The sequence below is a fragment of the Rhinatrema bivittatum genome, chromosome 4 (genome assembly GCF_901001135.1).
Source record: "Rhinatrema bivittatum chromosome 4, aRhiBiv1.1, whole genome shotgun sequence".
Classification (NCBI taxonomy): Eukaryota; Metazoa; Chordata; class Amphibia; order Gymnophiona; family Rhinatrematidae; genus Rhinatrema; species Rhinatrema bivittatum.
Window position 1 is genome coordinate 232,795,102 of NC_042618.1, and position 24,804 is coordinate 232,819,905.

The 24,804-nt window shown below is 44.1% G+C and overlaps 1 protein-coding gene across 4 annotated transcripts in view; it reads left to right on the top strand.

Moving 5' to 3' along the window:
* CACNA2D4 (calcium voltage-gated channel auxiliary subunit alpha2delta 4) overlaps window positions 1-24,804 on the top strand; it is a 558,520-nt gene that overhangs the window by 431,310 nt on the left and 102,406 nt on the right. For 3 of the 4 annotated variants that reach the window (XM_029599894.1, XM_029599895.1, XM_029599896.1), the window contains 4 exons: window positions 14,880-14,924; window positions 15,384-15,446; window positions 19,049-19,119; window positions 20,111-20,186. In XM_029599894.1, coding sequence (XP_029455754.1) covers window positions 14,880-14,924; window positions 15,384-15,446; window positions 19,049-19,119; window positions 20,111-20,186 — 255 coding nt within the window. Of the gene's footprint in view, window positions 1-14,879; window positions 14,925-15,383; window positions 15,447-17,932; window positions 19,011-19,048; window positions 19,120-20,110; window positions 20,187-24,804 lie in introns of those variants that run through there. The other variant, XM_029599897.1, reaches the window with a different exon arrangement.

Here is a 24,804-nt window from a genome sequence, read left to right on the forward strand (position 1 = left end):
GAATTCTGGTAGATTGGGTTCGAGTCGTAGGTCTGGTGGGAGCGCATTCCATTGGTGTGGTCCTGCAGTGGAGAGTGCTCTTTTTCTTAGTGTTGATTTGGCAGGAGCTGCGACTAATGTGCCTTTGTAGGCGCTTCTGATGGGTCTGGAAGATAAGTGTGGCTGAAGTTGAATTTGTAGAGATATAGGTGCGGCGTTATGGATTGCTTTGTGAATGATGGTTAAGGTTTTATATAGGATTCTCTGTTTGATGGGTAGCCAGTGGAGGTAGCTCAAGATGGGGGTAATATGGTCTCTTCTATTAGTGTTAGTTAGGATTCTGGCTGCGGTATTTTGTACCATCTGTAGGGGTTTGATGCTGTTAGAGGGGAGGCCAAGTAAGATTGAGTTGCAGTAATCAAGTTTCAAAAAAATAATGGATTGAAGAATGAGGCGAAAGTCATTGAAGTGAAGGAGTGGCTTTAGCTTCTTTAGGACCTGTAGTTTAAAGAAGCAATCCCTGGTGGTTGTGTTAATGAATTTTTTTAGGTTAAGTTGGTTGTCAAGCCATGCTCCTAGATTCCTAGATTGGTTAAATCCCAAAGTTATAGGGAGCTGCATTAAGCCGCGGTAGTGCTCTAACACGCATCATTTTGCGCATATGGTGCGATATCCGCGATATTTTGCATTTCCCCGCCCAGGTTTGATCCCCTATAACAGTGATCTTCTTTGCATGCAGTTTGCATATATGAATAATGCAAATGCATGCAAAGAAGGTAAGGTATAGGCAGTCCTATGCCGATATTGTATCGGGGCCGACTGAGAAGGTGGTCAGCCATGATAAAATAACACCCCTTGGAAAAGCGGTACATGTGAGGCGGGAGAAGCCCAGGAACCTAACGTAGGTCCCGAGGCTCCTGCCTCACATAAAGAGGCGGCAAAAAAAAAATTACATTGCAGCAAAGAGGGGAGGTTGAGCCGGGGGATCAGTACTGATCCCCCGGCTCAACTGGGGGCTGCCACTTGAGGTGGCCCTGACCCCGCCCCCAGACTATAAAAATAGAAAAAATGTTCCAGCGATGGCCCCAGCCCCCTCCAAAGCCCAATATTAAATCTTAGGGTCCCGGTCCCCACCCCACCCAGTCCATCAATAAAAATGAAGTGCAGACCCCGGCACCCGTCCCATACCCTGACTCCCCCCACCACCACCACCACCCGAGTCCAAATCATAGTCCCAGCCCCACCCTTCTCATACCCACCCCCCTCCCCAGAAAGTAAAAATCACAAAACAGGATTCCGGGCCCCAGCTCCCCCTTCAGCCACCCCCAAATCTTCAAATGAAGTCTTAGTTCCTGATTGTGAAGTTGAACTCGTCCTCGACACGGGAGAAGTGGGAGCCAGGACTATGATTTGAACCTGGGGAGTGGGGGGTGTGGGAAGGGGGGGGCCAGGGTCTGCAGTTCATTTTTCTTAATGGACTGCGGGTTGGGAGGGGGTCCAGGACCCTAAGATTTAATATTGGACTGGGGGGAGGCCCGGGCTGTCACCATGCAGGCTCGTATTTTCTGTTTTTACAGTTTGGGGGGGAGGGAGTCAGGTCTGCCTCGAGTGGCAGTCCCGGGTTGAGCCAGGCGTCGTCATTGACCCCTGCTCAAACGCCCCTCTTTGCTGTGATTTTTTTTTTTTTTGGGGTGGGCCAAAATCCCTTTAAGGCGTTGGTGTTCCCTTGAGATTGGGGCCGCCATCCTGTTAAAGGGCCGCTATGTGCGTTATTTTGCCCTGCGGCATTTGACTGCGAGACAAAAACAATGAGCCCTTGAGCTGCAATATTTTTTCAGAGGAGAGGCCTCACTATCCAGACATCCCTCCTGCGATAAAACGTTGCGGCTTAATGCATCCAGGGGTTTTTCAGACAATTGCTTTTGATTATTGGCCTCTAAGTTTTCTGCTGATAATTCACATACATTTAGGAGCCCTAAAACTTAAGACCAGTGCCATTGCTAGCCTAGGGCTGCAGTGCAGGAATTGGCGGTGCTGCAATCCTCTTTCCCCCTGTTCTCTCTCCCCCGTTGGCAAACTTTTAGTTTAAATAATTACAAGCTGCTCCAAGTTTTATCATGGCAGGAACTGCACCAGAATGAAGTGGTAAAGACACAGAAGGATGGGAGGAAAGACTGCACACGCTCTCCCACCAGGCCCGCAGAGCCTGGAAAGAGAGGGAGGGAGAGAAATGCTGGGGGAGGGAGTTGGGATAAATGATAAGAAAAGGGGGAGGTGAAGGTAGAGATGCAGGGAATTGGGGTGAAGAGAAAGGAGAGAGATGCTGGGAAGTGTGTGGGGGGGATAGAGATACTAGAAATGGGGGAAGAGGACAGAAATGCTGGGAAGGGGGGGAAGGGGGAGATATGTAGTGGGGAGAGGCTGCAGGTAGAAAAGAGAGGGGGAGATACTGCAGGGGAGAGATGCTGGGAGGGGAAGAGAGGAGAAAGATGGTGGAAGGAGAGGGAAGAGTGAGAGAAAGGAGATGTTGGGGAGGGGAGGGAAGGGAGGTTAAGCAATGAGGGGGAGGGGGAGAGAGAGAAGGGGAAATGAGGGGAGAACTAAAGGGTGGAGGGGTGAAATAGATCAGTGGATAGTGAAGAAGAGATTTAAAAAAACAGAGCAGAGAGAAATGAAGCAAAATGAGATGAAAAGGGAAAAATCAATAGGAGAGGAAGTGAAGAAGATTGGGAGTGAGAAGAAATAGAAAATGGACCCTGGTAAAGGGATTAGAGAAGAGAAAAGAAAAAAAAAAAAAAGAGACCACACGTCTAGAAAAATAAGATAACCAGACAACAAAGGTAGAATAAAACAATCTATTTTCACTTTAGTGACTGGAATAAGTCAGCTTTGGGAATGTGCATCTCTTAATATTTGTGCTTTCCTCAGTACAAGGGAAAATGCATTTCTATTTGTATTTCTCCAGCATTGTACTGCACGCTTCATGGGGTTCCCATTTCAGTTTTAATCTTAACATTTAAAATGTGTGATCCCTTATTCTCTATTTGGTTAGAGTGCATGTGACCATGGTGAGGGATTCTGCTAGTGTGTAGTCTCTATGCAAGTATTTATTGCAGCACAGCTTGTGTTTTCCTTTTACGAGGCTTATTGTTGTAATATTTGCAGAGCTACTTTTTTTCATAGAGAGGGTTATTGCTTTTTGAATTCTGGGAGTAAGCATTGTTTTTGGTGTGACAGGTTTGCTAGATACATGCTGGACACAATATTCTAGGAGAGGTCTCACCAGTGATCTATACAGTGGCATGAATACTTCCTTCATTCTGCTGGTTATGCCTCGCCCTGTGCACCCCGTCATCTCTTTGGCCCCAGCCATTGCCTTGTCACAGCTTCTGCTAGCCTTAACTAAAGGCTTAGGGATGGCCTGCACAGATCAGCAGCTGCTACTAGCCTTGACTGAGGATTTGGGGGTGACCTGCACAAAATGGCAACTGCTATTATCCCAACAGAGTGTTTGGGGATGACCTGTATGGAGTGGCAGCTGCTATTAGCCTTAACAGAGGGCTTCAGGGTAGCTTGCACAGAACAGCAGCTGCTATTACCTTTGAAGGTAGTCTGAATGGATCAGTAGCTGCTACAAAAAAAAAAAAAAGCTTGCTGGGTAGACTGGATGGACTGTTTTTGTCTTTATTTGCCATCATCCACTATGTTACTATGTTATACTGTTTCATTACCTGTGTTTGGGGGGGGGGTCTTAATGATCATATGTTTGAGGGGGGGAGCCATTATTGGTTGTAAAGGGAGAGAGGCGTGGGGTGGCTGGGGAGAGGAGAGGGGGATGTTGGTTTTGGCTGGGGGGAGGGGGATGTTGATGGTTGTGGCTGGGGGATGCAATGGGGATGTTAATGATGGTGAAGGGGAGCAGAGAGAGGATGGTGGTGGTGGTGGCAGCAGTCTGGGGAAGAGGTAGCAGAGGAGGCACACTTTTTCATTTGGCATAAGGTGCCAAATTACCTGGCTACAGCTTTGCTTAGGACCCTAAATTAAGGAATACTTGTTAGGATTCGTGGCACTCACCCGCTCTCATGCAGTAGGAGCAACACCAGTTCCAGCCAACATGCTGCCGCGCCTGACCTCCCTGTAGGGGCATGTGCATGTGTGCACGTATTATGCACACAATGGCAGGAAGAACCTGAATGGCGCCTCCTGATGATGTCACCTGTCCTACTTAAGCCCAGGCCCCACAGTAGTTCCTCACCTCAACAACAGGTCTCCTGATGTGCCTTTCTCTTCTGTGCGGTTTGCCTTGTTCCTGTGTTCCAGTCCTGCCTTTTTCTCTTGCCTTGTTCCTGAGTCCTTACCTTGCCTTGCCTTGCATTTTCTTTGCTCTATTGCTTCTTTGCTTCGTACTGTCCTGTTCCTATCCATGCCTTTCCCCAGTCTTGTATTGTTTTGCCTCATTTTGTCTCAGCCTCCTTTGGCTTGACTTCCTGGATTCTGACCTCTGCTCTGGACTCTGACTATCTTTGTCTGCTGCCTGCCCTGTCCTCTGGACTGTCTGATTCTTCTTGTCTGCTGCCTGCCCTCACCTCTACTTGGCTTTTAGTCTCTTGTTCTTGCCTTCGCCCTAGAGACCCACCTAAGATCTGCCAGCTTCCAGAACCCAAAGGCTCAACCTGTGAGAAAGGCGGCTAGTATAGGTGAAGCACCAGTCTGTTCTGCTACAGGGCACAGCTGACGAGGTGAGCCTAATGGGTTTGGCCACTGGGCTGCACCAATCACCCTTTGGTACCAGCGGTTCACCAATTCTTGTGCTAGTGTTACACTACTATTCATTTGTCTAGATTTAAGCTTCCAAGTTAGGTGCCCTAACTCGGTGAAAATTAGTGCTCAGCTCTAGTAAATATTCAAAAGGGCCAATTTAGGAGACTGACTCCAAAATTTAGGAGCTTAAACCTTTTGAAAATTGACCTCAATATCTATATACTACCGTAGTAAGGAATTCACTCTGCTTGTGTGGTGCTCTATGAGTTGTCTTGACAGAATAAAAGCTGTTGTTTTGTCAAAATACAATCTGGTAAATTTTCAAAAGGTCCAATTTAAGAGCCTATCTCTAAAAATGAGGAGCCTAACCCCTTTGAAAATTGGCCCCCAAGAGTACAGAAAATGAACATGCCTCCTTGGTTCTGGAATGGGTCTCCTGAAAGGTTGGGTTACAGTGCTGTGACACTGCAGCAGGTATGAAGTACCCATGCCAGAGAATATGGAATCTGATGACAAAAGATATTCTTATTAGATCTGGGTTGTAGTGTAGAAACAGTTTAGAAGTAGAACAAAGAATGGGGAGAGGGTAGACTCAGGATTAACACCAGAAAATTTTCTTCTCTAAAGGGATAATAGATGCATGAAATGCAGTACAAGTGGTGTAACGCCCTCACGTCTAGTCTGAAGTGCCTCCAGCATCGTGCTGCATCCCTAGAACATGGCTGAACTTCCTGCATTTCCTAAGCCTGCTTTATAAGGCCTGATAGCTGGACTTCCTGTAATATGCACAAGTTACATCACATCCTGTCTCATATAAAAGGAAGCCCGGTGCCACTTTTCAGTATCTTCACAACAGGTCTTCTGCGCGTTCTGTAGTGCTAGTTGTTCCTGCCTTGTTTCTGGTTTTGTTCCTGTGTGTTTCTGTCTTGTTTCAGCCTTGCCCTCTTCTGTCTGTCCTGTTATGTTTATCCCCCTAGCCTAAGTTCTCGTTACCTTGACCTTAGCCCGGACCTTGACTTCACTTTGCTCTCCACCTGCTTTGACCTTAGCCTGGACCTTGATTTTGATTTGCTGTCCACCTGCCTTAACCTTAGCCTGGAAATTAATTCCACTGTGCTCTCTGCCTGGCTCGGCCTCAGCCTGGCCACTGACTTTGCTTCTTCTACCCAGCCTGAAAAAGCCCTGCTGGCCTCCAGAACCTGCGAGTTCAACCCAAAGGGGAGGTGACTGGTCAGATAGAAGATCTTGTCTTGTGGCATATCAGCTGCCGCCTGTTAAGGTTTTTTTGTGCTTGCACAAGATAGGCAGTACCAACTTAACAGCGGCCCAAGGGCTCACAACCCTCACTTTGAAACAGAAGGCCATGAGCTCCACTGATTGACTGGCACTCCAGCTCTTGCAAGGACTGGCCTTGCAAATTCAGCAGCTCACAGGGTCCATGCAAACCTTATGCAACTACCTGGATTCCATACTACTGGGGGTACTCTGGTCCATCCTCTGTTCGTTGTGCCACTACCAGTTGCAGCACAGATTTCTCCAGCGCAGCAACTTTCAACTGTGACATTAGACATACGTCTCTTGCCACCACCACGTTAAGACAGAAACCCCAAAACTTGCAGAGGGTTCCTGAACCAGTGCCAGATTATTTTTGAGCTGCAATCTGGGAGTTTCCCGATGGACTGGGCTAAAACAGCTTACATTATCTACCTCCTCACCGGGCAGGTGTTGGCCTGAGCATCCCTGCTATGGGAGCAGAATGGGATCCCTTAGAACCTAACTAAATTCCTACTAAACTTCCACAGGATCTTAGAAGAACTGACCTGTTCCTCTTTCTCTCTTTCCTCCTGTATCTCTGCCAGGGATCTCAAATGGTGGGACAGAACACAATTTGACTTTGGGGGCATGAAGAGAGCCTAATCACAGTATTCTGGCAGGGCCTTGCTGCGCAGATCAAGGATGAACTCACTGGGAAAGAGGTTCCACATCTCTTGACAGGCTGATTTCTTTCTGCACCAAGATTGATGTCCATTTCCAGGAGAGGTCCCAGGAGTGAGGTTATTCCCGCAGAGTACCGCATCTGGCTCCCAGATTCCAGCACCTTCTATTGAATCCAGCAAAAGATCCTACCCCTTGCCCACTCAGGAGGAACCTATGCAATTGGGACACTGTCTTTTGATGGAAAATGAGAGGAATTGACACCAGTTCTAAAATCTGTGCCTCTGTTTTACTGTCTCAGAGCACCAGGCTAAAACCTGTCCTTTGAAGCCAAGAAACTCTAACGCCTAGGGCTGACTGTGGAGGCAGCCCTTGTTTCCTCCGGAAAAATTCCTCTTTCTCAGATTGTCTTGCCTGTCCATCTTCAAACAGGCACCGAAGGTGTCTACACCGAAGCCTTTCTTGACTTGGTGGTGGCAGGGAATTTCATTGAAGAAAGATAGTGTCATGCCATCCCTGTGAATCAGCTACACAGACCACTCACATCTCTGTAGTTTATGGGGAACCATTGCCTGAGAATATATTGGTTGTAACCTGACTCATAACCTTCAGGGAGGGTCTCCTGTATCATCAAATCTCATTTTATGTTCTTCAGAATTCTGTCAACCCATTAGCCCTGCCTGGGTCTACCCTTGCTTTAGCAACATGGTCCTGTGGTAGACAGGTGCATGGGAGATATCCAGTCTTGGAGCCTCTCTGCTTCCAGCATTGCTTCTGCTCTTTTGTTCCACCTATCACCAATGCACCCTTATATCTTGTGGTAACCACCAGCTTTCCTCGGGCCTATATGGCCTTCCTAGACGTATTTAGTAAAAAGAAAGCAGAAATCCCTTCCCCCTCACCAATCCTATGACTGTTCCATTGACCTGTAACCTGGGAAAATGCTGCCGCATGGAAGAGTATATCTGCTGTCTGTGCCAGAAACCTAGGCAATGTCTGAATATATCAGGGAAGATCTGGCTTGGGGCTTTATTCCCACATCCTAATTGCCTGCAGAAGCAAGAGTTTTCTTTGTCAGCAAAAAGGACGGATCCCTTAGACCCTATAGAGACTACTGCAGCCTGCATTCCATTAGAATCAATAATCAATATCCACCTTCTCTCATCTCTGAACTGTTTGATGACTTCAGGGTGCCAGTGTCTTCACCAAGTTGGATCTTTGGGAATTTATAACCTGATAAGGATTAAGGAAGGGGAAGAATGGAAGACTGCATATAACATGAGGCCCAGACAATATGAATATCTAGTCATGCCATTTGGACTTTCAAATGTCCCTGTGGTGTTCCAGAACTTCGTAAACGTATGTTCCAAGATCTCCTGCAGACATGTGCCCTAATTTACCTGGACGATATCCTAATCTTCTCTCAGACTATTTGCATAGCACTGTTTGCAAGTAAGGATGGTCCTCCAGTGACTTCGCAAAAACAAGCTTGTGAAATTGGAAAAATGTTCATTCAAACAGTCAGAATGAAAGCTATATCATCTCAGCATAAAGCCTGAAGATGGACCATGCCATTAGAGATTGGCCATGGCCCGTGTGACTAAGCTCTACAACACTTCCCGGAGTTCGCAAATTACTATCGCCAGTTCATTCTCCACTACTCTTCGTTTACAGACCCTCTCATGGCCCTCAGCTGCAAAGGGGTATTCCCTAAAGACTGGCCCAAGGACGAATCTGGGCCATTGAGCAACTCAAAGGGGCCTTTGAATACGCATCATTCCTTCAGTATCCAGACTCAGATTCGGACCTTCTTCCCCAAGGTGGACGTTTCTTCCAAAGGAGCCAGAATAGTTCTTTCGAGGCAGCATCCGATGGCAAACTTCATCTTTGTTTCTTCTTCTCCAGAAGATTCTTACCTGCCAAGAAAAATTGTACAATTGGGGACCAGGAACTCATGACCATAAAGCTCGCTCTCGAAGAGTGGTGACATCTCTTGGAGGGAATCATATACCCCTTCGCTGTTATGACTAATCACAAAAATCTTCTCTACCTCCAGGATGCCAAGATGCTCAACCTCTGCCAGGCTTGATGGTCTTTATTCTTCAACAGATTTGACTTCCACATAGTCTTTCATCCTGCTAAGAAGGATGCTCTGTCTCACTCATTTGGGCCTCTCCATTACCAAACCCAAATCACAGTTCATCTTAGACCCAGTCAAGATTCTTGCTACAACCACCTTCTCCATTCCTGAAAGTCGATAATACCAATGCACGTTAGGCAGAAAGTCCTCAAGGCCACATCTCTAAGCTGGACAGATTCCAGGGGCTCTGGAAGACTATGGAGTCTGGAAGACTATTGATCTTGGGCCAATATTGGTGGCCTCAGATAGCTCATATGGATTCATGCCCTAACTGTGCTCCAACAAGCCATCTCACCAGCACCCGTGTGATCCAGGAGTGATGCCAGAAGAACGTAACTGAGCCTGTATCATCTGCCTTTGGATTGTGCTCCCTTGTGTGTTACCTGAGCAGCAGCAGTGTTGATCATCCAGAGCTGCCACAGCCATGTGGTGAGCTTGCAATCTTGATTCCACTAGCTTGTTTGGAACTGAGCCTCGCCCTCAGTGACATCAATCGATGCCCCTTCCATTACCTTTAACCATTGCAACACCAGCAGCTGATCAAACAGCAGCCAATCTTTTGGAACTTTGGGAAAGAACTCATCAACTCCTCCTTAAACTGCCGAAGCATATAAGAAAAGTGCTGACAAGAGAAGGTGCCTGCGTCCCCGCTCTCACCAGGAACCTTTGCTTAAAGCTTCTCGCCACTAAATTTGCTTCCCGCTTCATCTGTCCCTATTCCATCCTGAGACAGGTTGGCCCTGTCACGTACCAACTTAAGCTGCCTGTGAATCCACAGTGCTTTCCATGTTTCTTTACTAAAGCCCATTGTTCTTAAATGGAAAGACAGGTGACCACCAGCACCCATGGCAGTTTCCTCAAACCCTGACACATAATTTGAAGTGCAATCTTGGATGCCAAGAAATGACTAGGTAAACTCCATTATTTGATTGTTTGGAAGGAAAATTATTGGGTACCAGCAGCCAATGTCTAAGCCCCTCTCCTAACCAAGAGGTTTCGCCAGCTCTTTCCCCATAAACCCAAGCCTAGGTTCCTGGAGAAGGGGTTTAAGGGGGGATACTGTAATGCCCCTCACCTCTAGTCTGAAGCACCTCTGGTACAACCCAGGAACATGGCTAAACTTCCTGCAGTTCCTGAACCCCTTTTATAGAACTTGCCAACTGAACTTCCTCTGACACACACAGGTGACATCACATCTTGCCTCATATAAAGGAAGCTCAATGTCTTCGAAATAGGTCTCCTGCTCGTTCTGCAGTGCTAGTTCTTGTGTGTTCCTGCCTTGTTCCAGCCTTACCCTTTCCTGTCTGTCCTGTTGTATTTCTCCCCCGGCCTGGTTTCTCATTGCCTTGACCTTAGCCTGGACCTTGACTTTGCTTTGCTCACCACCTGCCTCTGCCTCCACTCAGCCACCAGCTTTGCTTCTTCTATCCCGCCTGGAAAGCCTTGCCAGCCTCTAAAACCTGTGGGATCAACCTAGAGGAGAGGTGGCTGGTCAGACAGAAGATCTCATCTTGTGGCATATTAGCTGCCGCCTGTTAAGACCTATCTTGTTCTCTCACAAAAATGGTAACAGATTTGAAAAAAAAAAGCATGGGATAAGCAAAAAGAATCCCTGGTAGGGAAGAAGTAAGGGGAAAGCCAGAGATTGGCTGGGGTCTGTGGCATTGCACTAGGAGTGAAATTGGACAGACTACATGAGCCTAATGGCCCTTATCTGCTGTCATTTTCTATTAAAGTGGTAGGAACAGGGTTAGGAGGTTGCAATATTGCAAACAACCCACCCCATGCTCCCTTAAGAGCAAAGGCATGGGGATAAAGTGATAATGATAAAACTAAGGGCAGAGAAATAAAGCACTACCTAATTGGTACTATTGTAAAATGGGGCCCACATCCCTCACAATACTGGGCCCCATATTATTCGATCCAAAATGAAGAGGAAACAATAATTGAATCGTCTAAGGTTTATTATACAAGTTCACCACATTCATTGCTTATTCTATGTAGCTGGTCAAAGTACCATAAAATTGAAATATCTAACCTCTATCTAAGATTTAAATCACCTGAATTTAGGCTGTTTCAGAAGTCATTGATCAAATTAAGAAGTCTTTTTAGCAGGGCTTGTCTGTGCTGCCAGAAAACTCTGCAATGTCTTTGGTTCTCAGTGTTGCCTGTTGCAATCCTCCTGGTTTGAACATCTGAGCTGGTAGTTTTATATGTAGTCATTGTAGGCAGAGCTTAACTTGTTAACATAGATATCTGGTTCATGAGAGGCCAGCCTTTTATTGTTGGGCAGCATAGCCAGTTCAAGCTATCTTATGGCTAGGCCTTCCATATATGTGATTGATTCTTTTGACTCCAGAGGATGCCTGGCTATGTCAGAATGCATTGCCAAGCACTCATTGGCTGAGTTCAGTGTCAAATCTTATTTGGTCATCATGATCTATTCAGAAATAGGTCAACGGTACTTTCCATCTGTGGTTAGTTGTTTACACATTTTCCTGTAATATACTAAACTCCCAGGTCCTTTTGTCAACATCTCCTGCTGTTAACTCACTTCCTGCTTTCTTTTGATATGACATTTAAAACAATTAAATTCAGATCTATCTCACTGCTCCCCTCACTCATCAAGTATTTCTGTGGTTTGCTATTGCAGCCTAAGACAGGATATGATTGCCACTAGCTAGAAAAAAAAACAGAAAATACTCTGTAGTTTGCATTTTAAATTCTATGTAAAAATATATTTCTATATAAAATATCTAAAAATGACCCCCACTAACCATTAACACAGCAGGCCTCAATTCTTCAGAAACCAACCAGGTCAGTGCCAGCAGGATGGTGGTGGCTGAGTACTGTCTAGCAAGGCCAGGGGGGCCTGGAGGCCGAATGTTTGAGCCACAGCCTGACTAATTTTGGTAGCTGTTTGGATTGTTGCTTGGTGGTGGGACATGGGGAAGTTGGGGTGTTGGAGTAAGTATGGGATCTTGTATGGGTCATTTACCCAGGGTGATAGAGAACTACTGAGATAGCAAACAAAAACTGACTTGGATAAGAAATGAACAAGCGGTTAAGATTTTGTAGCTGGCAGTTGGGATATATCCATGCAGTGTGGACAGGAATAGCTGGGCAGACTGAATGGGCCAATTGGTCTTTTTCTGCTCTCATCTATATGTTACTATGAGAGGTGCTAATGAAACACTAGGTGGTGTTTCCACTGTATTGGGGGCACAGAACAGGTTGCAGGTGCAGGGAATGACCAAGTCACTGTAGAACTGACAGAGGTCTCCTTGCCACATTTAGCTAGAGGTATACTGCAAACGGACAAAATAGTTGCCCATAGCAAAGATACAGAAAATTCATATTGGCTTTTGTTGCGGGTTCTTGCCACTGGTCACTTTCCCAGTTGCAATCCTGTGGGTACAAAATAAACTGATCCCCTGATTAAGCCTCTATTGCTTATTCTCACCCTGTTCCTTCCAGGGTGTTCAAATCCTCTCACCCCAGTTGGTGAGCTGGGTTTAAACAAACATAATCCCAGGTTATTCTGGTAGTTTAAAGTTTCTGTAGCTTTGCTTTATTAAAACACAACAGTCTCCAAGTCATACAGTAAGAAATCAACTCTCGCTTTAATCCTCCTCCACACTGCTCACAGTTGCTTCCTGCAGAGCTTAAGCTTGCCTGTGCTTTAGGGACCTGGCTCTTAGGGAACCAGGCCCTGCTGCCATCTTCCACGATTATCTGCAGCTGGGAATTTGTGACTTCTCTTTCACCCACTGGCAGTGTTCACTTAAAGCCCCTGACCTGCAATCTCCATGAGTGTCCTCTTCTGGAGGGAGTCTCCACCACTTGTCTCCCAAGTCCATCAGTTCTTGCTCAGGGCTACTCAACACCTCCACCTGCATCTTTTCTGTTTCTTCATCTGGTTCTAGCAGAGCTGTTTCCTGTTCCTGCCCCGCCTCTCCTTCAGACAAATTCTCACCCTTCTCCCACCATGCCCGGGCTCTCTCATCTTCTCGATAGGATAAAGCCTGGAAGGTTCCTCCCCTTCCCGAATCCCTGTGCCTTCTATGAGTCTGACTTCTCTTCTGATTTCTTGTACATACTGAATCTCCCTCCCAGGTTTCCCTTACAGCCTGCCTTTGTGTATTAACCAGGGGAATATAATACTCATCACACTTTGTGTATTTGTATAAGTTTTCAGTTGAGGGGTAGAGTGATTTATGTGGTGTAGCAAGTACTGAGATTGGATAGAGGACCATAGCTCCACCAAGATTTACAGTCACCAGGTATGGTTTGAGCCTAGTGGAAAGGCGTATTCAGGTACAAGAGATGAGAAATGTATGGAAATGTTTCCAGTCTCTCTACCTATTTATTTATCTTTCTAGTACATGTTCTGAAAATGGAACCTATAGATTCCTTTGGAACTGAGTCCTATGCAGGGAATAAGCAAACTCCAGCCCTGGTGGACACCAATCTGCTTGGGGTTTCAGGATGGTCTGGGTTTAAAATTGAAGCAGTGTGTGTACAAATCTATCTTATGCATATTTGTGAGGGGTAACCTAAAATTCCAAGCAGATTAATAAGAACATAAGAAATTGACGTGGTAGGTCAGACCAAGGGTCCATCAAGCCCAGCATCCTGTTTTCAACAGAGGCCAAACCATGCCACAAGAACCTGGCAATTACCCAAACACCAAGAAGATCCCATGCTACTGATGCAATTAATAGCAGTGGCTATTCCCTAAGTAAACTTGATTAATAGCAGTTAATGGACTTCTCCTCCAAGAACTTATCCAAACCTTTTTTGAAGCCAACTACCCTAACTGCACTAACCACATCCTCTGGCAATAAATTCCAGAGCTTAATTGTACGTTGAGTGAAAAAGAATTTTTTTCCATTTAATCTTAAATGTGCTACTTGCTAACTTCATGGAATGCCCCCTAGTCCTTCTATTATCCGAAAGTGTAAATAACCGATTCACATCTACTCGTTCAAGACCTCTCATGATCTTAAAGACCTCTATCATTTCCCCCTCAGCCGTCTCTTTTCCAAGCTGAACAGCCCTAACCTCTTCAGCCTTTCCTTAGAGGGGAGCTGTTCCATTCCCTTTATCATTTTGGTTGCCCTTCTCTGTACCTTCTCCATTGCAACTATATATTTTTTGAGATTGGCGACCAGAATTGTACACAGTATTCAAGGTGCAGTCTCACCATGGAATGATACAGAGGCATTATGACATTTTCCATTTTATTAACCATTCCCTTCCTAATAATTCCTAACATTCTGATTGCTTTTTTGACTGAGGACTGGAGGTTGCCTGCCCATTGGTCCTATGGGATTGAGGTTTTGCTGTCTCTGACCACAGGCAGGCTGGTGAAGATGAGAAAAGGATGCTCTGGCCTAGTGGATGATATATTACTGATGCATGTGGGATCCCTGCTCTTATTGGAGCTGCTCAGAGGTTGGGTAGATCACTAAAAAAAAACAAAAACACGTATTTTTTCTTTCATGTTTCCATCTCTTTATTTTTCCTGTGCTGTTTTGTCTGCAATTCCTCTTCCCATCTCACTTCTCACAGCCTGCTGACATTTATGTAAATGAACAACAGCTCCGGATCCAGAGATTTGTTAGGGTTCCCTATTCTGACGTTTATAAATCTTTGATTACCGTGGCTGATTATTCTGAATGTTTTTCCATTTGCATATGACTGAGGCATTGAGCACTCAGTTTGAGCCAGGACCAGTTATCATGATAGATTATGCACTTGAACAGGCATACAGCATCTCAGTCTGCATAGTGACATGTTTTGGGACATATACAATTTATGTTCAATTGTGCTGTAAGAACACCAATAAAGAAAAAGATCATAAAGTTTAAAAATTTAAAAAAAAAAACAAACTTGGCAGAAAATGCAATATAACAAATTTCCTTGTCCAGACAAATGAGAACACACTATACTCTGGCACCATGGAAATTATCGCCTTGCAGTTTAACTAATCGTTCTTTTTTTTTTTTTCTCATGTCTCAATGATAGCCCTTGGCACATCTCCTTTTCTGTTCTCTTCCAGTGCGATGTTGCTGACGGAGCCTGCCCTTTGAGCTGTGGGAAGGAGGTGAGTTTTCTGAGGGTGTTTACGCGCCTTTCATAATTCTCAGGTCTCATAAGGTTATATGGAGAGGGAGGAAGGAGCGGGGGAGGGGGGTGGAATTATTTAGACTCTTCCACACTGCCACTTTGTCCTCGGCGGACAGTTGGAGTTAAATCTTGGACAAAACCTAAGATTTTAATATTTCTCCCCACTCCACAGCTAACTGTATCCAGATAAAAAGAGGTAGTGCGGGGGGGGGGGGGGGGCACAGTTTCACTTTCTACCTGACAAAGTTAGTCAGGCATGTCTGGTCGGACAAGAACTCGTCCTAAAGTTAACCAAGTGTATTCAGCTAGAATACTGCTGAATATCCTATCCAGGTAACTTGCCCCCTGGTAACATTCCTGCTCACCAGCTTACTCAATATGGACCTTAATAAGATTTCATGCTCTGCTTAACCTCTCTTTGCATTTCTGTCTCCAGAATCTGAGCTGCTACCTCATTGACAACAATGGATTCATTCTCATTTCTAAGCAGGACAAACAGGTGAGGCAGACATTTAAAAGAGGAAGAACCTAGAGTAGAGATGGCCAACGCCGGTCTTCAAGAGCCACAAACAGGCCTGGTTTTCAGGGAATCCACAATAAATATGCATGAGAAGGAAGTGCATGCAAATCTACCTCATGCATATTCATTATGGATATCCAGATGTGCTTGTGAGTCTTGAGTACTGGAGATGGCCACCCATGGCCTAGAGCCTGGCGGCTTGGGTGGGTTATAAAAATAAGTATAAATATATAAAAGGAAGAGGTGAGGGAGTGCAAGTGGTGAGCAAGTGGGCACAGAGGTGAGTTGAAACATGATTGAGGAGCGTGGCGAGGTGAGTGAAGAAATGGAAGCTAGTGACTGAATGCATGATGGACAGTTTCTGCAGAAAGCCAGGTAAAAGATTAACGCTTTGTTGTCAACTGGATCCTGAGAGCATAACGGGATAAAAGGGGGCAATTTTCAGCTCACTACCCGAGTGCAAAGTTTTACAGGTACTTGTGCCTCTGTGGACCTGGTAATCAGTTTTCAAGGAGAAGCTCCATGTATAGTTTCTTTGTGAATTTGTTTCTGTGCATCCTTGGTCTGACCCAGCATGGCAATTTCTTATGTTCTTATGTTCTTAGCCTCAGATTTGAAAATTGCCATCTTGCCTCTAGACCTTAGTTCCCCAATCTAACTCACATCTTGAACTCCCCCCTTCTAATGCAGCTAAAGGTCTGTGCACTGTAAACCTTGTATGTAACTTTAGCTTCTCTGGGGGAGGCACTATTATCCCGCCCCTTTTATCTGGATAAATGGCTTTCAAAAATGTCCTCTGCAGCATTCCCAGCCCCAGCCAACTCTGGAGAAATGGAAGGACCTGACTGGGGGATCAAACCAAGGACTTTCTGCACCGCACAACTGCTGGGCTGGTCCATAAGCTATTCCTCTTATAAAACCACAGAAGGAGATCTCCCAATTCTGTCCGGCCTGAGCACTTATCAGGGAAATAAGAGAGAAGTCAGCTGAGAACAGAAACAGCGGAAGACTCTGAATTGTATGCCCCCTGCTCCATTGAAGGAGAAAAGAATGATAGCAATCAGCAGGATTATAAATGAGGAATGATGAGCTTTCAGTTCAGGAGTTGGACTAATCAGATGTGTGCAAGCCTGTTCTAAACGGAAGGGAAGAGAAGGGGATACCAATAAAAGGACCAAGAGCGAAACGAGGCATATGGATAGAAGGGAAATGAGATGTGAGGAAAAGCATAGGAAAGGGAGGTTAAAGATGAGAAAAATACGTGCAGACAAGGAAGAGGAGGAGCATGTTTAAGGAAAAAAGAGATGAGGATTAGAGAGAGAATGAGATGAAAAAAGACGCAGAGACCGATTGCCGATAAAAACCCTAGATCCATGCATTCCCATTATTGCAATATCACAGGCCCTGCTGCTAAAACTTTTCTGGGCCTGCCCTGCTTTTGAAAACTACTAGCATTCGTTTTACTCCTACCACATCTGTGTGGACAATGTTCAAGACATCTATTACCCTTTCTGTGAAGAAATAATGAGTTTGATATTCAAAAGCCATTTAAGGGGTCATTTTTCAAACTGCAATAATGACCGCATCGCGACTTTAAAATTTAAATGAGGGAAAGGGGCAGGGTTTGGGCAGGGTAAAAAATAAAACATTTTTATGCCAGTACCACTGTGGCTGATAGTGTGCGGTGCAACTGCAACCACAGCTGCGATGCAGCTGGCTGCACTCTATCACCCCCCGCCCCTTTTCTGGCCATGGCTCTTATTTATTTATTTATTTAAGAGCTTTTATATACTGATATTCATGTATTGGTACATATCACATCGGTTTACATAGAACCAAAGTTGGAATTAACATCGAACATTATATCGAACAAGAGGGTACAAATAACAGGTCTAACATCATGAGAACTTATTGATAACGCTGAGAACTTATAGATAGAGCTGAGGACGACTTAGAATTTAAAATTTAAAGTTAATACAAATAACAGATAAATAAAATAACACCATGTTGTTAAAATAAAATAAAAAACAGTCAACAGAGTCGGAATCGGCTCTTCATCATTCTGCTATATTTGTAGCGGAATGATAAATCCTACGGTTAGACGGATAACTGAAAAGTTATCTGTCTAAATGGCTGGCCAATTATATTTAAAGCTATATGTGGCTAAATTCTAGCCACATAAGTTGGGGGCGTTCCAGGGGCGGGTGAGAGGCAGAGTTTGCCAAGCAAAGTTATGCAGCTAACTCCAGTATTCGGAATCAGCCACTTAACTTATGCGGCTAACTCTGATGGTGCTGCAGGGCTGTCCTAAAGTTGGCCAGATACATTTATCCTGCTTAACTGTAAGATAGCTGGGCTTATTTAGCAATGCAGCTGCACTGCCGAATATCCCCTGATATCTATATCCTGCTAACTTAACTAGCTGCTCTGCTGCTGAATATCAACCTCAATTTTTTATTTTTTAGACTTGGCTGTTTCCTCCTGTTCCTTTGTGCATCCAGCTCAGTTGGAACCTGCAGTGGGATTTGGCACCGGGAGCCTTTATTTGCAACGATCCGAGAATTTTTCCCCCACCCCCTATTTTATATCCCTGTAATTGGTACAATATAAGCCATTGAATTGTCAATAGGTTTTACCTGAGTTAAGTGCACTTAATGTGGGTGAATGGCTTTTGAAAATTGCTACAGTAGTATATCACATTTACATTTTCCTTTGAAAATTCCCTGCTAGGAGATAAGAAAAGAGGTAACTGAAATTTTGCAATGTGTGATCTCCAAAAACGAATAATAATAATAAATACACTGCTTCATGCTACCCGGCCTTACAAGTAAAGACAACATGGAAGAGCTCATAGTATAACATTGTCCACATCTATGCTTAACCTGGGCTGCAGTGTTTTATTTTCATGTTAAACATGTAGTATGATAACTTCAGGTAAGATAATTTCCTTCATCCCTAAGACTTCTGTCAGATGCTCCAGATAGCATCTGTTTTCCGCTATTAACCATTGAGAGTGAAATGGCTTGATACTATTATATGAATTTAGTTGCTTTTAATTTACTTCTGAAAAACACTTTCCTCCTTATCCTGTTCTTTCCCATTTCATGATCTTTATGATATGATTTTCTCTCATCCTTCCTCTTCTTGTATGTCTGGCTTGTTTGTCTCATCCTGTTTCTCCCTTTTCTGTGATTCAGTATGTTTCTCGTTTCTCTTTATTACTCTCTCTATCCTCGCTTTCTCATGATTCCTGTATTTTTCTGTTTCATTTCTTCTCTCTGCTGTTTCTCCTTACATCATTTCATTCTCCATTATTTCTTTTTCTGTACCTTATTATCCTTCTGTCTCCTTCCTGCTCCTGTCTGGCTGTCTTTTCCCTCCCTTCCCTCTCGGTCCTCCCAGCCCCCTGTCTTCTCATTGTCTTGCTTCTTTTTATTGTAATTTTATTTTCTACATCTGCATTTCTGTCTTTTCTTCCTCTTTCTTGTAGTTTTGCTTATTTTTCTCCTTGTTGTCTGTCTTGTATATCCCTCTATCACCATCTCCCTCACACTTTTTTTTTTTTTTTTTGCCTCTTGTAGACTGGAAAATTCTTGGGTGAAGAGGATGGTTCAGTAATGACCCAGCTCCTTAACATGGGAGTATTCAAAGAGTAAGAACTGTGGATTTATTTAATTTCTCTTCTCCACAAAGATGACAAAAGTGGGATGCAGTAGGAGGTGATATCTGATTATACAGTTAAATGTAACAAAGACTGAGAGCATGGAAGTGCATCACACTTATTTCATTTTGTCCTGCTGCAGCCACCGTTCTGCCTTTCATTTATTACTGAGCATTGTAGAGTGTCGTTGATTTTGCAATGTCACAGAACAAAAAAAGAATCCCCGGTGCACCGAGGCTGTTTGTTATAGACCCTGCTGTAGCGCCTACCTGGGGAGACGAGTTCCTGCCTCCTCAAGCATCCATTCAGTTAGAAAACAATCCTTCTCATAATGGCTGTCCAGTGGGACTCCTGGAGGGGCAACCCTTGTAGGTAACAAAGCACTTCAGTTTCACTGTTCACGCATGTCACAGCCTCTCCGAGGCAGCCTTCACTGATGCTGAGCAGTACCAGCAGTAATGGTGGGTTTTAATGATGGGAACACTTAGGCTTGGCAGAGACCAGCAACTGAATTCTCAAAGGAGGTCATTACATTTAGTGCCACCACCAGGCAAGCTTAAATATAAACCAGCACTCATGAGATGAATGTTATGCCACTCTTTCTCTCATTCAAGATAACATTGTTTCTATTATTATAAAAAAAAAAAAAAAATGTGTAACATCAAGGACACCAGAAAAAAATGTACTCAAGGAAAAGAGATTCCCCCAAAATGAAGCATCTGGATTAAAGGACAGCTGGAAGTCATCCTTTAGGATTCAGACTTAGCCTGCATTATCATGTCATTTTGTATAGACTTGGGAAGCCCACATTTTTCTCTCCAAGACTGTTCGCAGGTGTCAGTGCCCTGAACTTGATGGCTCTAAAAGATGACACCATGAAATTTAAATATAGTCAGCCGACTAAGTAGCTAAGTCAGGGGAGAGGTCTAAGTTCACCTTTCACTAAAAGATGCAGTAATAACTGTTTCCTCTTTTTTGGCAGAGTGGCGATGTACGATTACCAAGCCATGTGCAAAGTGCCCTATCACCAGCATAGTGGAGCCCGGTCCCTGCTTAGTGTATGTATCTTACAGAGCGCCTATGCTGTAGCGTGCAGTCATTTGGTAATAGAGCACTGATAGCTCACTTTAACTATGCCAGCCTGCCAGCTGAGAGCTCTTAGATGGAAGCTGAGAGGAAGATTCGAGCTGGTGTTCACACCGAGGGCACAGCGCATCCGTGTTCTTTGCTCCCGTATTGAAGCAGGCGCAAAGGGGGAGCACACCTGAACAAACACACCTGGATTTCAGAATGGAATCCGAGCATGTACTTTCCTGTGTCTGCCCCAACTTCGACCTCGGTGCCATCCATTTTTAGCATGACCGAAAGCGCGCGCTCTGTCGTTTCAGCCACATTCAAGTGGGGAGGGGGATTTTTAAACCATGTTTTCATGTCAGTAAGTGCACATTTACCCATGTAAAATCTTGGGATTATTGGCCCCTAAATTTATACAGCTTTTGAGAGCTGTTCTCCCTTCATCAGGGTAGTGCAGAAAGAGTTACCAATGATGCTGCCCAAATATACAAGCAAATTACAAGTTGCATTGCGGTGGTGGTGGTGCTGCTTTTCAAAGCTGTAAAGAGTTGTACAGTAAAAAGATAGAGGAGGAGGATGCTGTGTTTGCAGAGAAGTGAGAAAACTGAAGCAGACAAACAGTAGAATTTACAGCTACGGGACTATGTCTGTAATGGGAGTGCTGCTTTGCTCTTCTCTGTGATGCCTTGTCTTGTATCTGTGGAGATTTATTCTTGTCTTTAACCTCCAATGTAGCCCCACTCTTCACATTTTCTGCACTGGATAATATGTGTACTGCATTATCAGAGAAGCATGAATGTGATCTCTTTTTTTTTTTTTTTAATGCTTTCCCATCTGCATAAAGTGCCAACCTGTGGAAAATCCATTTTTAGGCCAGACCACTACATGAATGACTTTATAATAAGAATACTTAGAGGGAACTCCAAAACTACCCAAGAACTAGACATTTTAATTAAAATGATCAAACACAAGAGGACTTGTGGGGAGAGGGGGGAGGATGGATATGATAGAGATCCATAAAATCATGAATGGAATAGAATGAGTAAATGTGAATCGGTTATTTGCTCTTTCAAATAATCCAAATACATTATATCCAGTGGATCATTATCCACATGTTTATTAACCACTTCAAAAAATGTAGCAGATTGGTGAGGTAAGACTTCCTTTAAGTAAATCCATGCTGACTGCGCCCCTTAAACCATACCTTTCTATATGTTCTGTGATTTTAATATTTAGAATAGTTTTTACAATTTTCTGGTACTGAAGTTAGGCTCACCACTCTATAGTTTCCCAGGTTACCCCTGGAGCTCTTTTTAAAGATTGGTAGCATATTGGCCACACTTCATTCTTCAGATACAAGAGATGATGTTAATGATAGGTTTCAAATTACTAGTAATAGATTTGAAATTTCATGTTTGAATTCTTATAAAATTCTGGGGTGTAAACCATCTGGTCCAGGCAATTTTCAACTTTTTAGTTTGTTAGTCTGCCCTATTAAATCATCTAAATTCACCGTGATTTGTTTAATTTCTTCTGAATAATCATCATTAAATACTGTTTCAGACACAGGTATCTCCTCAATATCCTCTTCAGCAAACACCAAAGCAAAAAATTCTTTTAGTCTTACCACTAGCCTTGTCTTCCCTAAGTATCCTATTATCATGCACATGGTAAAAAAAATATCCTTAATAGTGTAATCAAGCTATTATCATGCACAGAAACCTGAAAATGTATAGGCTAAATAGCATGAGAATGCTATTTAACAGGAAGAAGCTAAATTACATGATAAAACTAAACTGAGCATGCTCAGTTATCTTTTCCTCTTGGCTTCTCCTGTTTGCTTCCAAAAGATATACAAGTAAGCCTGGCACATGGGAGTTGTTTGTCAGTGCTGAGGGAAGAAGTGGGAGAGCTGTTATATTCCAGGAAAGGCATGAATTGATAAAGTTCTAGGAGAACAGAGAACTCATAGGGACGTGCATTCATTTGAAATAAAATAGGAAATGAAAAGATATTTCCTTTTTCATTTTATAATGTTTTAAAAATGAAATGATAGGAAATCAAAGAGATTTTGTTGTTTTTTTTGTTTGTTTCATTTTGGAAAAAAATAAAGGGAAAAAACTCTTGGAATCCTCTCAAAATTTGCCAGAGCAGGAACCTCCTTGGCCCACATTTATCCTGCCCATAGGGGGTCCCATTGACAATGGCTGGCCCAAAGGTCAGAATCTATTGCAGAGGCTTCAGCTTAAGTCTAGGCCCAGAGCTAGGCACCAGGCTTCCAGACATTCTCTTCCATCCGATATCCTTTTCAAATAATGCCCTCCGCTTGGATGATGCACTGGAGAAAAGGCTCTCTGACATCCTCCTACTGAGTGGACAGCAATATTTCTGCACATCAAAATGGCCCCCTCTGCTCAGGAGGAATACACTGGAGAGACATCACTCTGGCACATCATCCAAGCAAAGGGCATTATTTGAAGAGGACATCAAATGGAAGAGGATGTCTAGAAGCCTGGTCAGAGGCCAAGGCCCTGGAGATGGGCCCCAATGTCGGACCTGGACCTAGGACAAGGTGATGGGACAAATCCCAGCATTAGGCTTAGGTCTAGACAGAGGCCTCAGCAATGGGACCCAGCCTCCAGGCTGGATCTCGGTGTAGGTCCTAGGCCTCTGCCTCAGCAATGAAACCTGCCCATTGGGCCGGGCCCCAACGTTGGGTCTGAACATCGGTCTCAGTGAAGGCCTCAGCGATGAGACCTGACAACTAGGCTGGACCCCAGTTTTAGGCCTAGACCTAGGTCTAGGCCAATGCCTTGGCAACAGGACCTGGTCTCTGGGCTGGGTCCTGGTGCTAGGTCTGGGCCATGGCCGTCAAGCATAGACTGAATTCTCGGCAAGGCATCAGTGATGGGACCTGGTGTCCGGGCCAGGCCTTGACATTAGACCAGACCCCAGGATCAGGCCTCAGCAGAGGCCTCAGTGACAGGACCAGGCCTTGAGCCGGCTGCTTCAATGAGATCCCACATAAATAAGGGAAGTGGGGAATGGAGAGGTTCTTGGCCCATTTCAATTTTTGGGGGGAAGGGAGAAACTAGGCGCAAGGAGTGCCTGGAGAGACTCCATTTTGTTTGTTTTGTTTTGTTTTGTTTATGGGGTGTATTATTTTATTTGCAAACAGAATGTTGGGAATTATTAGAAAGTGAATGGTGAATATTACGGAAAATGTCATAATGCCTCTGTATCCCTCCATAGTGAGACCACATCTTGAATACTGTGTACAGTTCTGGTCGCCACATCTCAAAAAAGATATAGTTGCAATGGAGAAGGTACAGAGAAGGACAACCGAAATGATAAAGGGAATGGAACAGCTCCCCTATGAGGAAAGACTAAAGAGGTTAGGACTTTTCAGCTTGGAGAATAGACAGATGAGGGGGGATATGATAGAGGTGTTTAAAATCATGAGAGGTCTAGAACAAGTAAATGTGAATCGGTTATTTACTCTTTCGAATAATAGAAAGACTAGGGGGCACTCCATGAAGTTAGCATGTGGCACATTTAAAACTAATCAGAGAAAGTTCTTTTTCACTCAACGCACAATTAAGCTCTGGAATTTGTTGCCAGAGGATATGGTTAGTGCAGTTAGTATAGCTGTGTTTAAAAAAAGGATTGGATAAGTTCTTGGAGGAGAAGTCCATTGCCTGCTATTAATTAAGTTGACTTAGAAAATAGCCACTGCTATTACTAGCAACAGTAGCATGGGATAGACTTAGTTTTTGGGTACTTGCCAGGTTCTTATGGCCTGGATTGGCCACTGTTGGAAACAGGATGCCGGGCTTGATGGACCCTTGTCTGACCCAGTATGGCATGTTCTTATTTTGTTTCTGCAAACTACAGAAATGAAATAAACATTAAATAAAACAATACCTGGGAGAAACACCCCCAAAAAATCTAAAAATTAAAAAAACCCAAAATGACATTTTTCCCATGCACATCCCTAAAAATGAGTGCATGTTTAGAAAGACAGATGTGTCTTTTGTGACAGTAAGGGTTTTCAAACAGCAATGTGAGATGGCATGGTTGGGAATAGATGGCTGCGCTTAAATCCTAAACACAGTAAAAACACTTCCCACAGACTTGTTTGTCATGTTTGTTTATCTTGACTAAATTGTAAAGTCCATTGAACAGGGACTATCTTTTATATATATATCTGTACAGTACTGGGTATGTCTAGTTCTGCTTTAAATATGATAAGCATATTTAAAGCAGCATGGAAGGGGATGACCCTGGGAGGAATCTTGCACCTCTGACTCAGAGGGGAGCTAACATTCAACCACACCCCCCGCCCCCCAGCATTGCCCATTCTGTAGTGTAAGCAGTACATTAGTTGTTGCTATAGTCTGCTAGTGCCTCAGACATCACAGGAATGACGTCTGAAGTCAAACCAAAACAATTGGTCAGCTTATAGATGTCTTTGACGCTCAGAATCCTGGTCAGCCTCAAGCCTCCTAATACCTACAGTGAGTTTTTGGCCACACTAAGAATATCAATAACAGCAAAAACCTTTCTCCTCCTCCACATGTGCTCCCCTGTGCTCCTTATGGC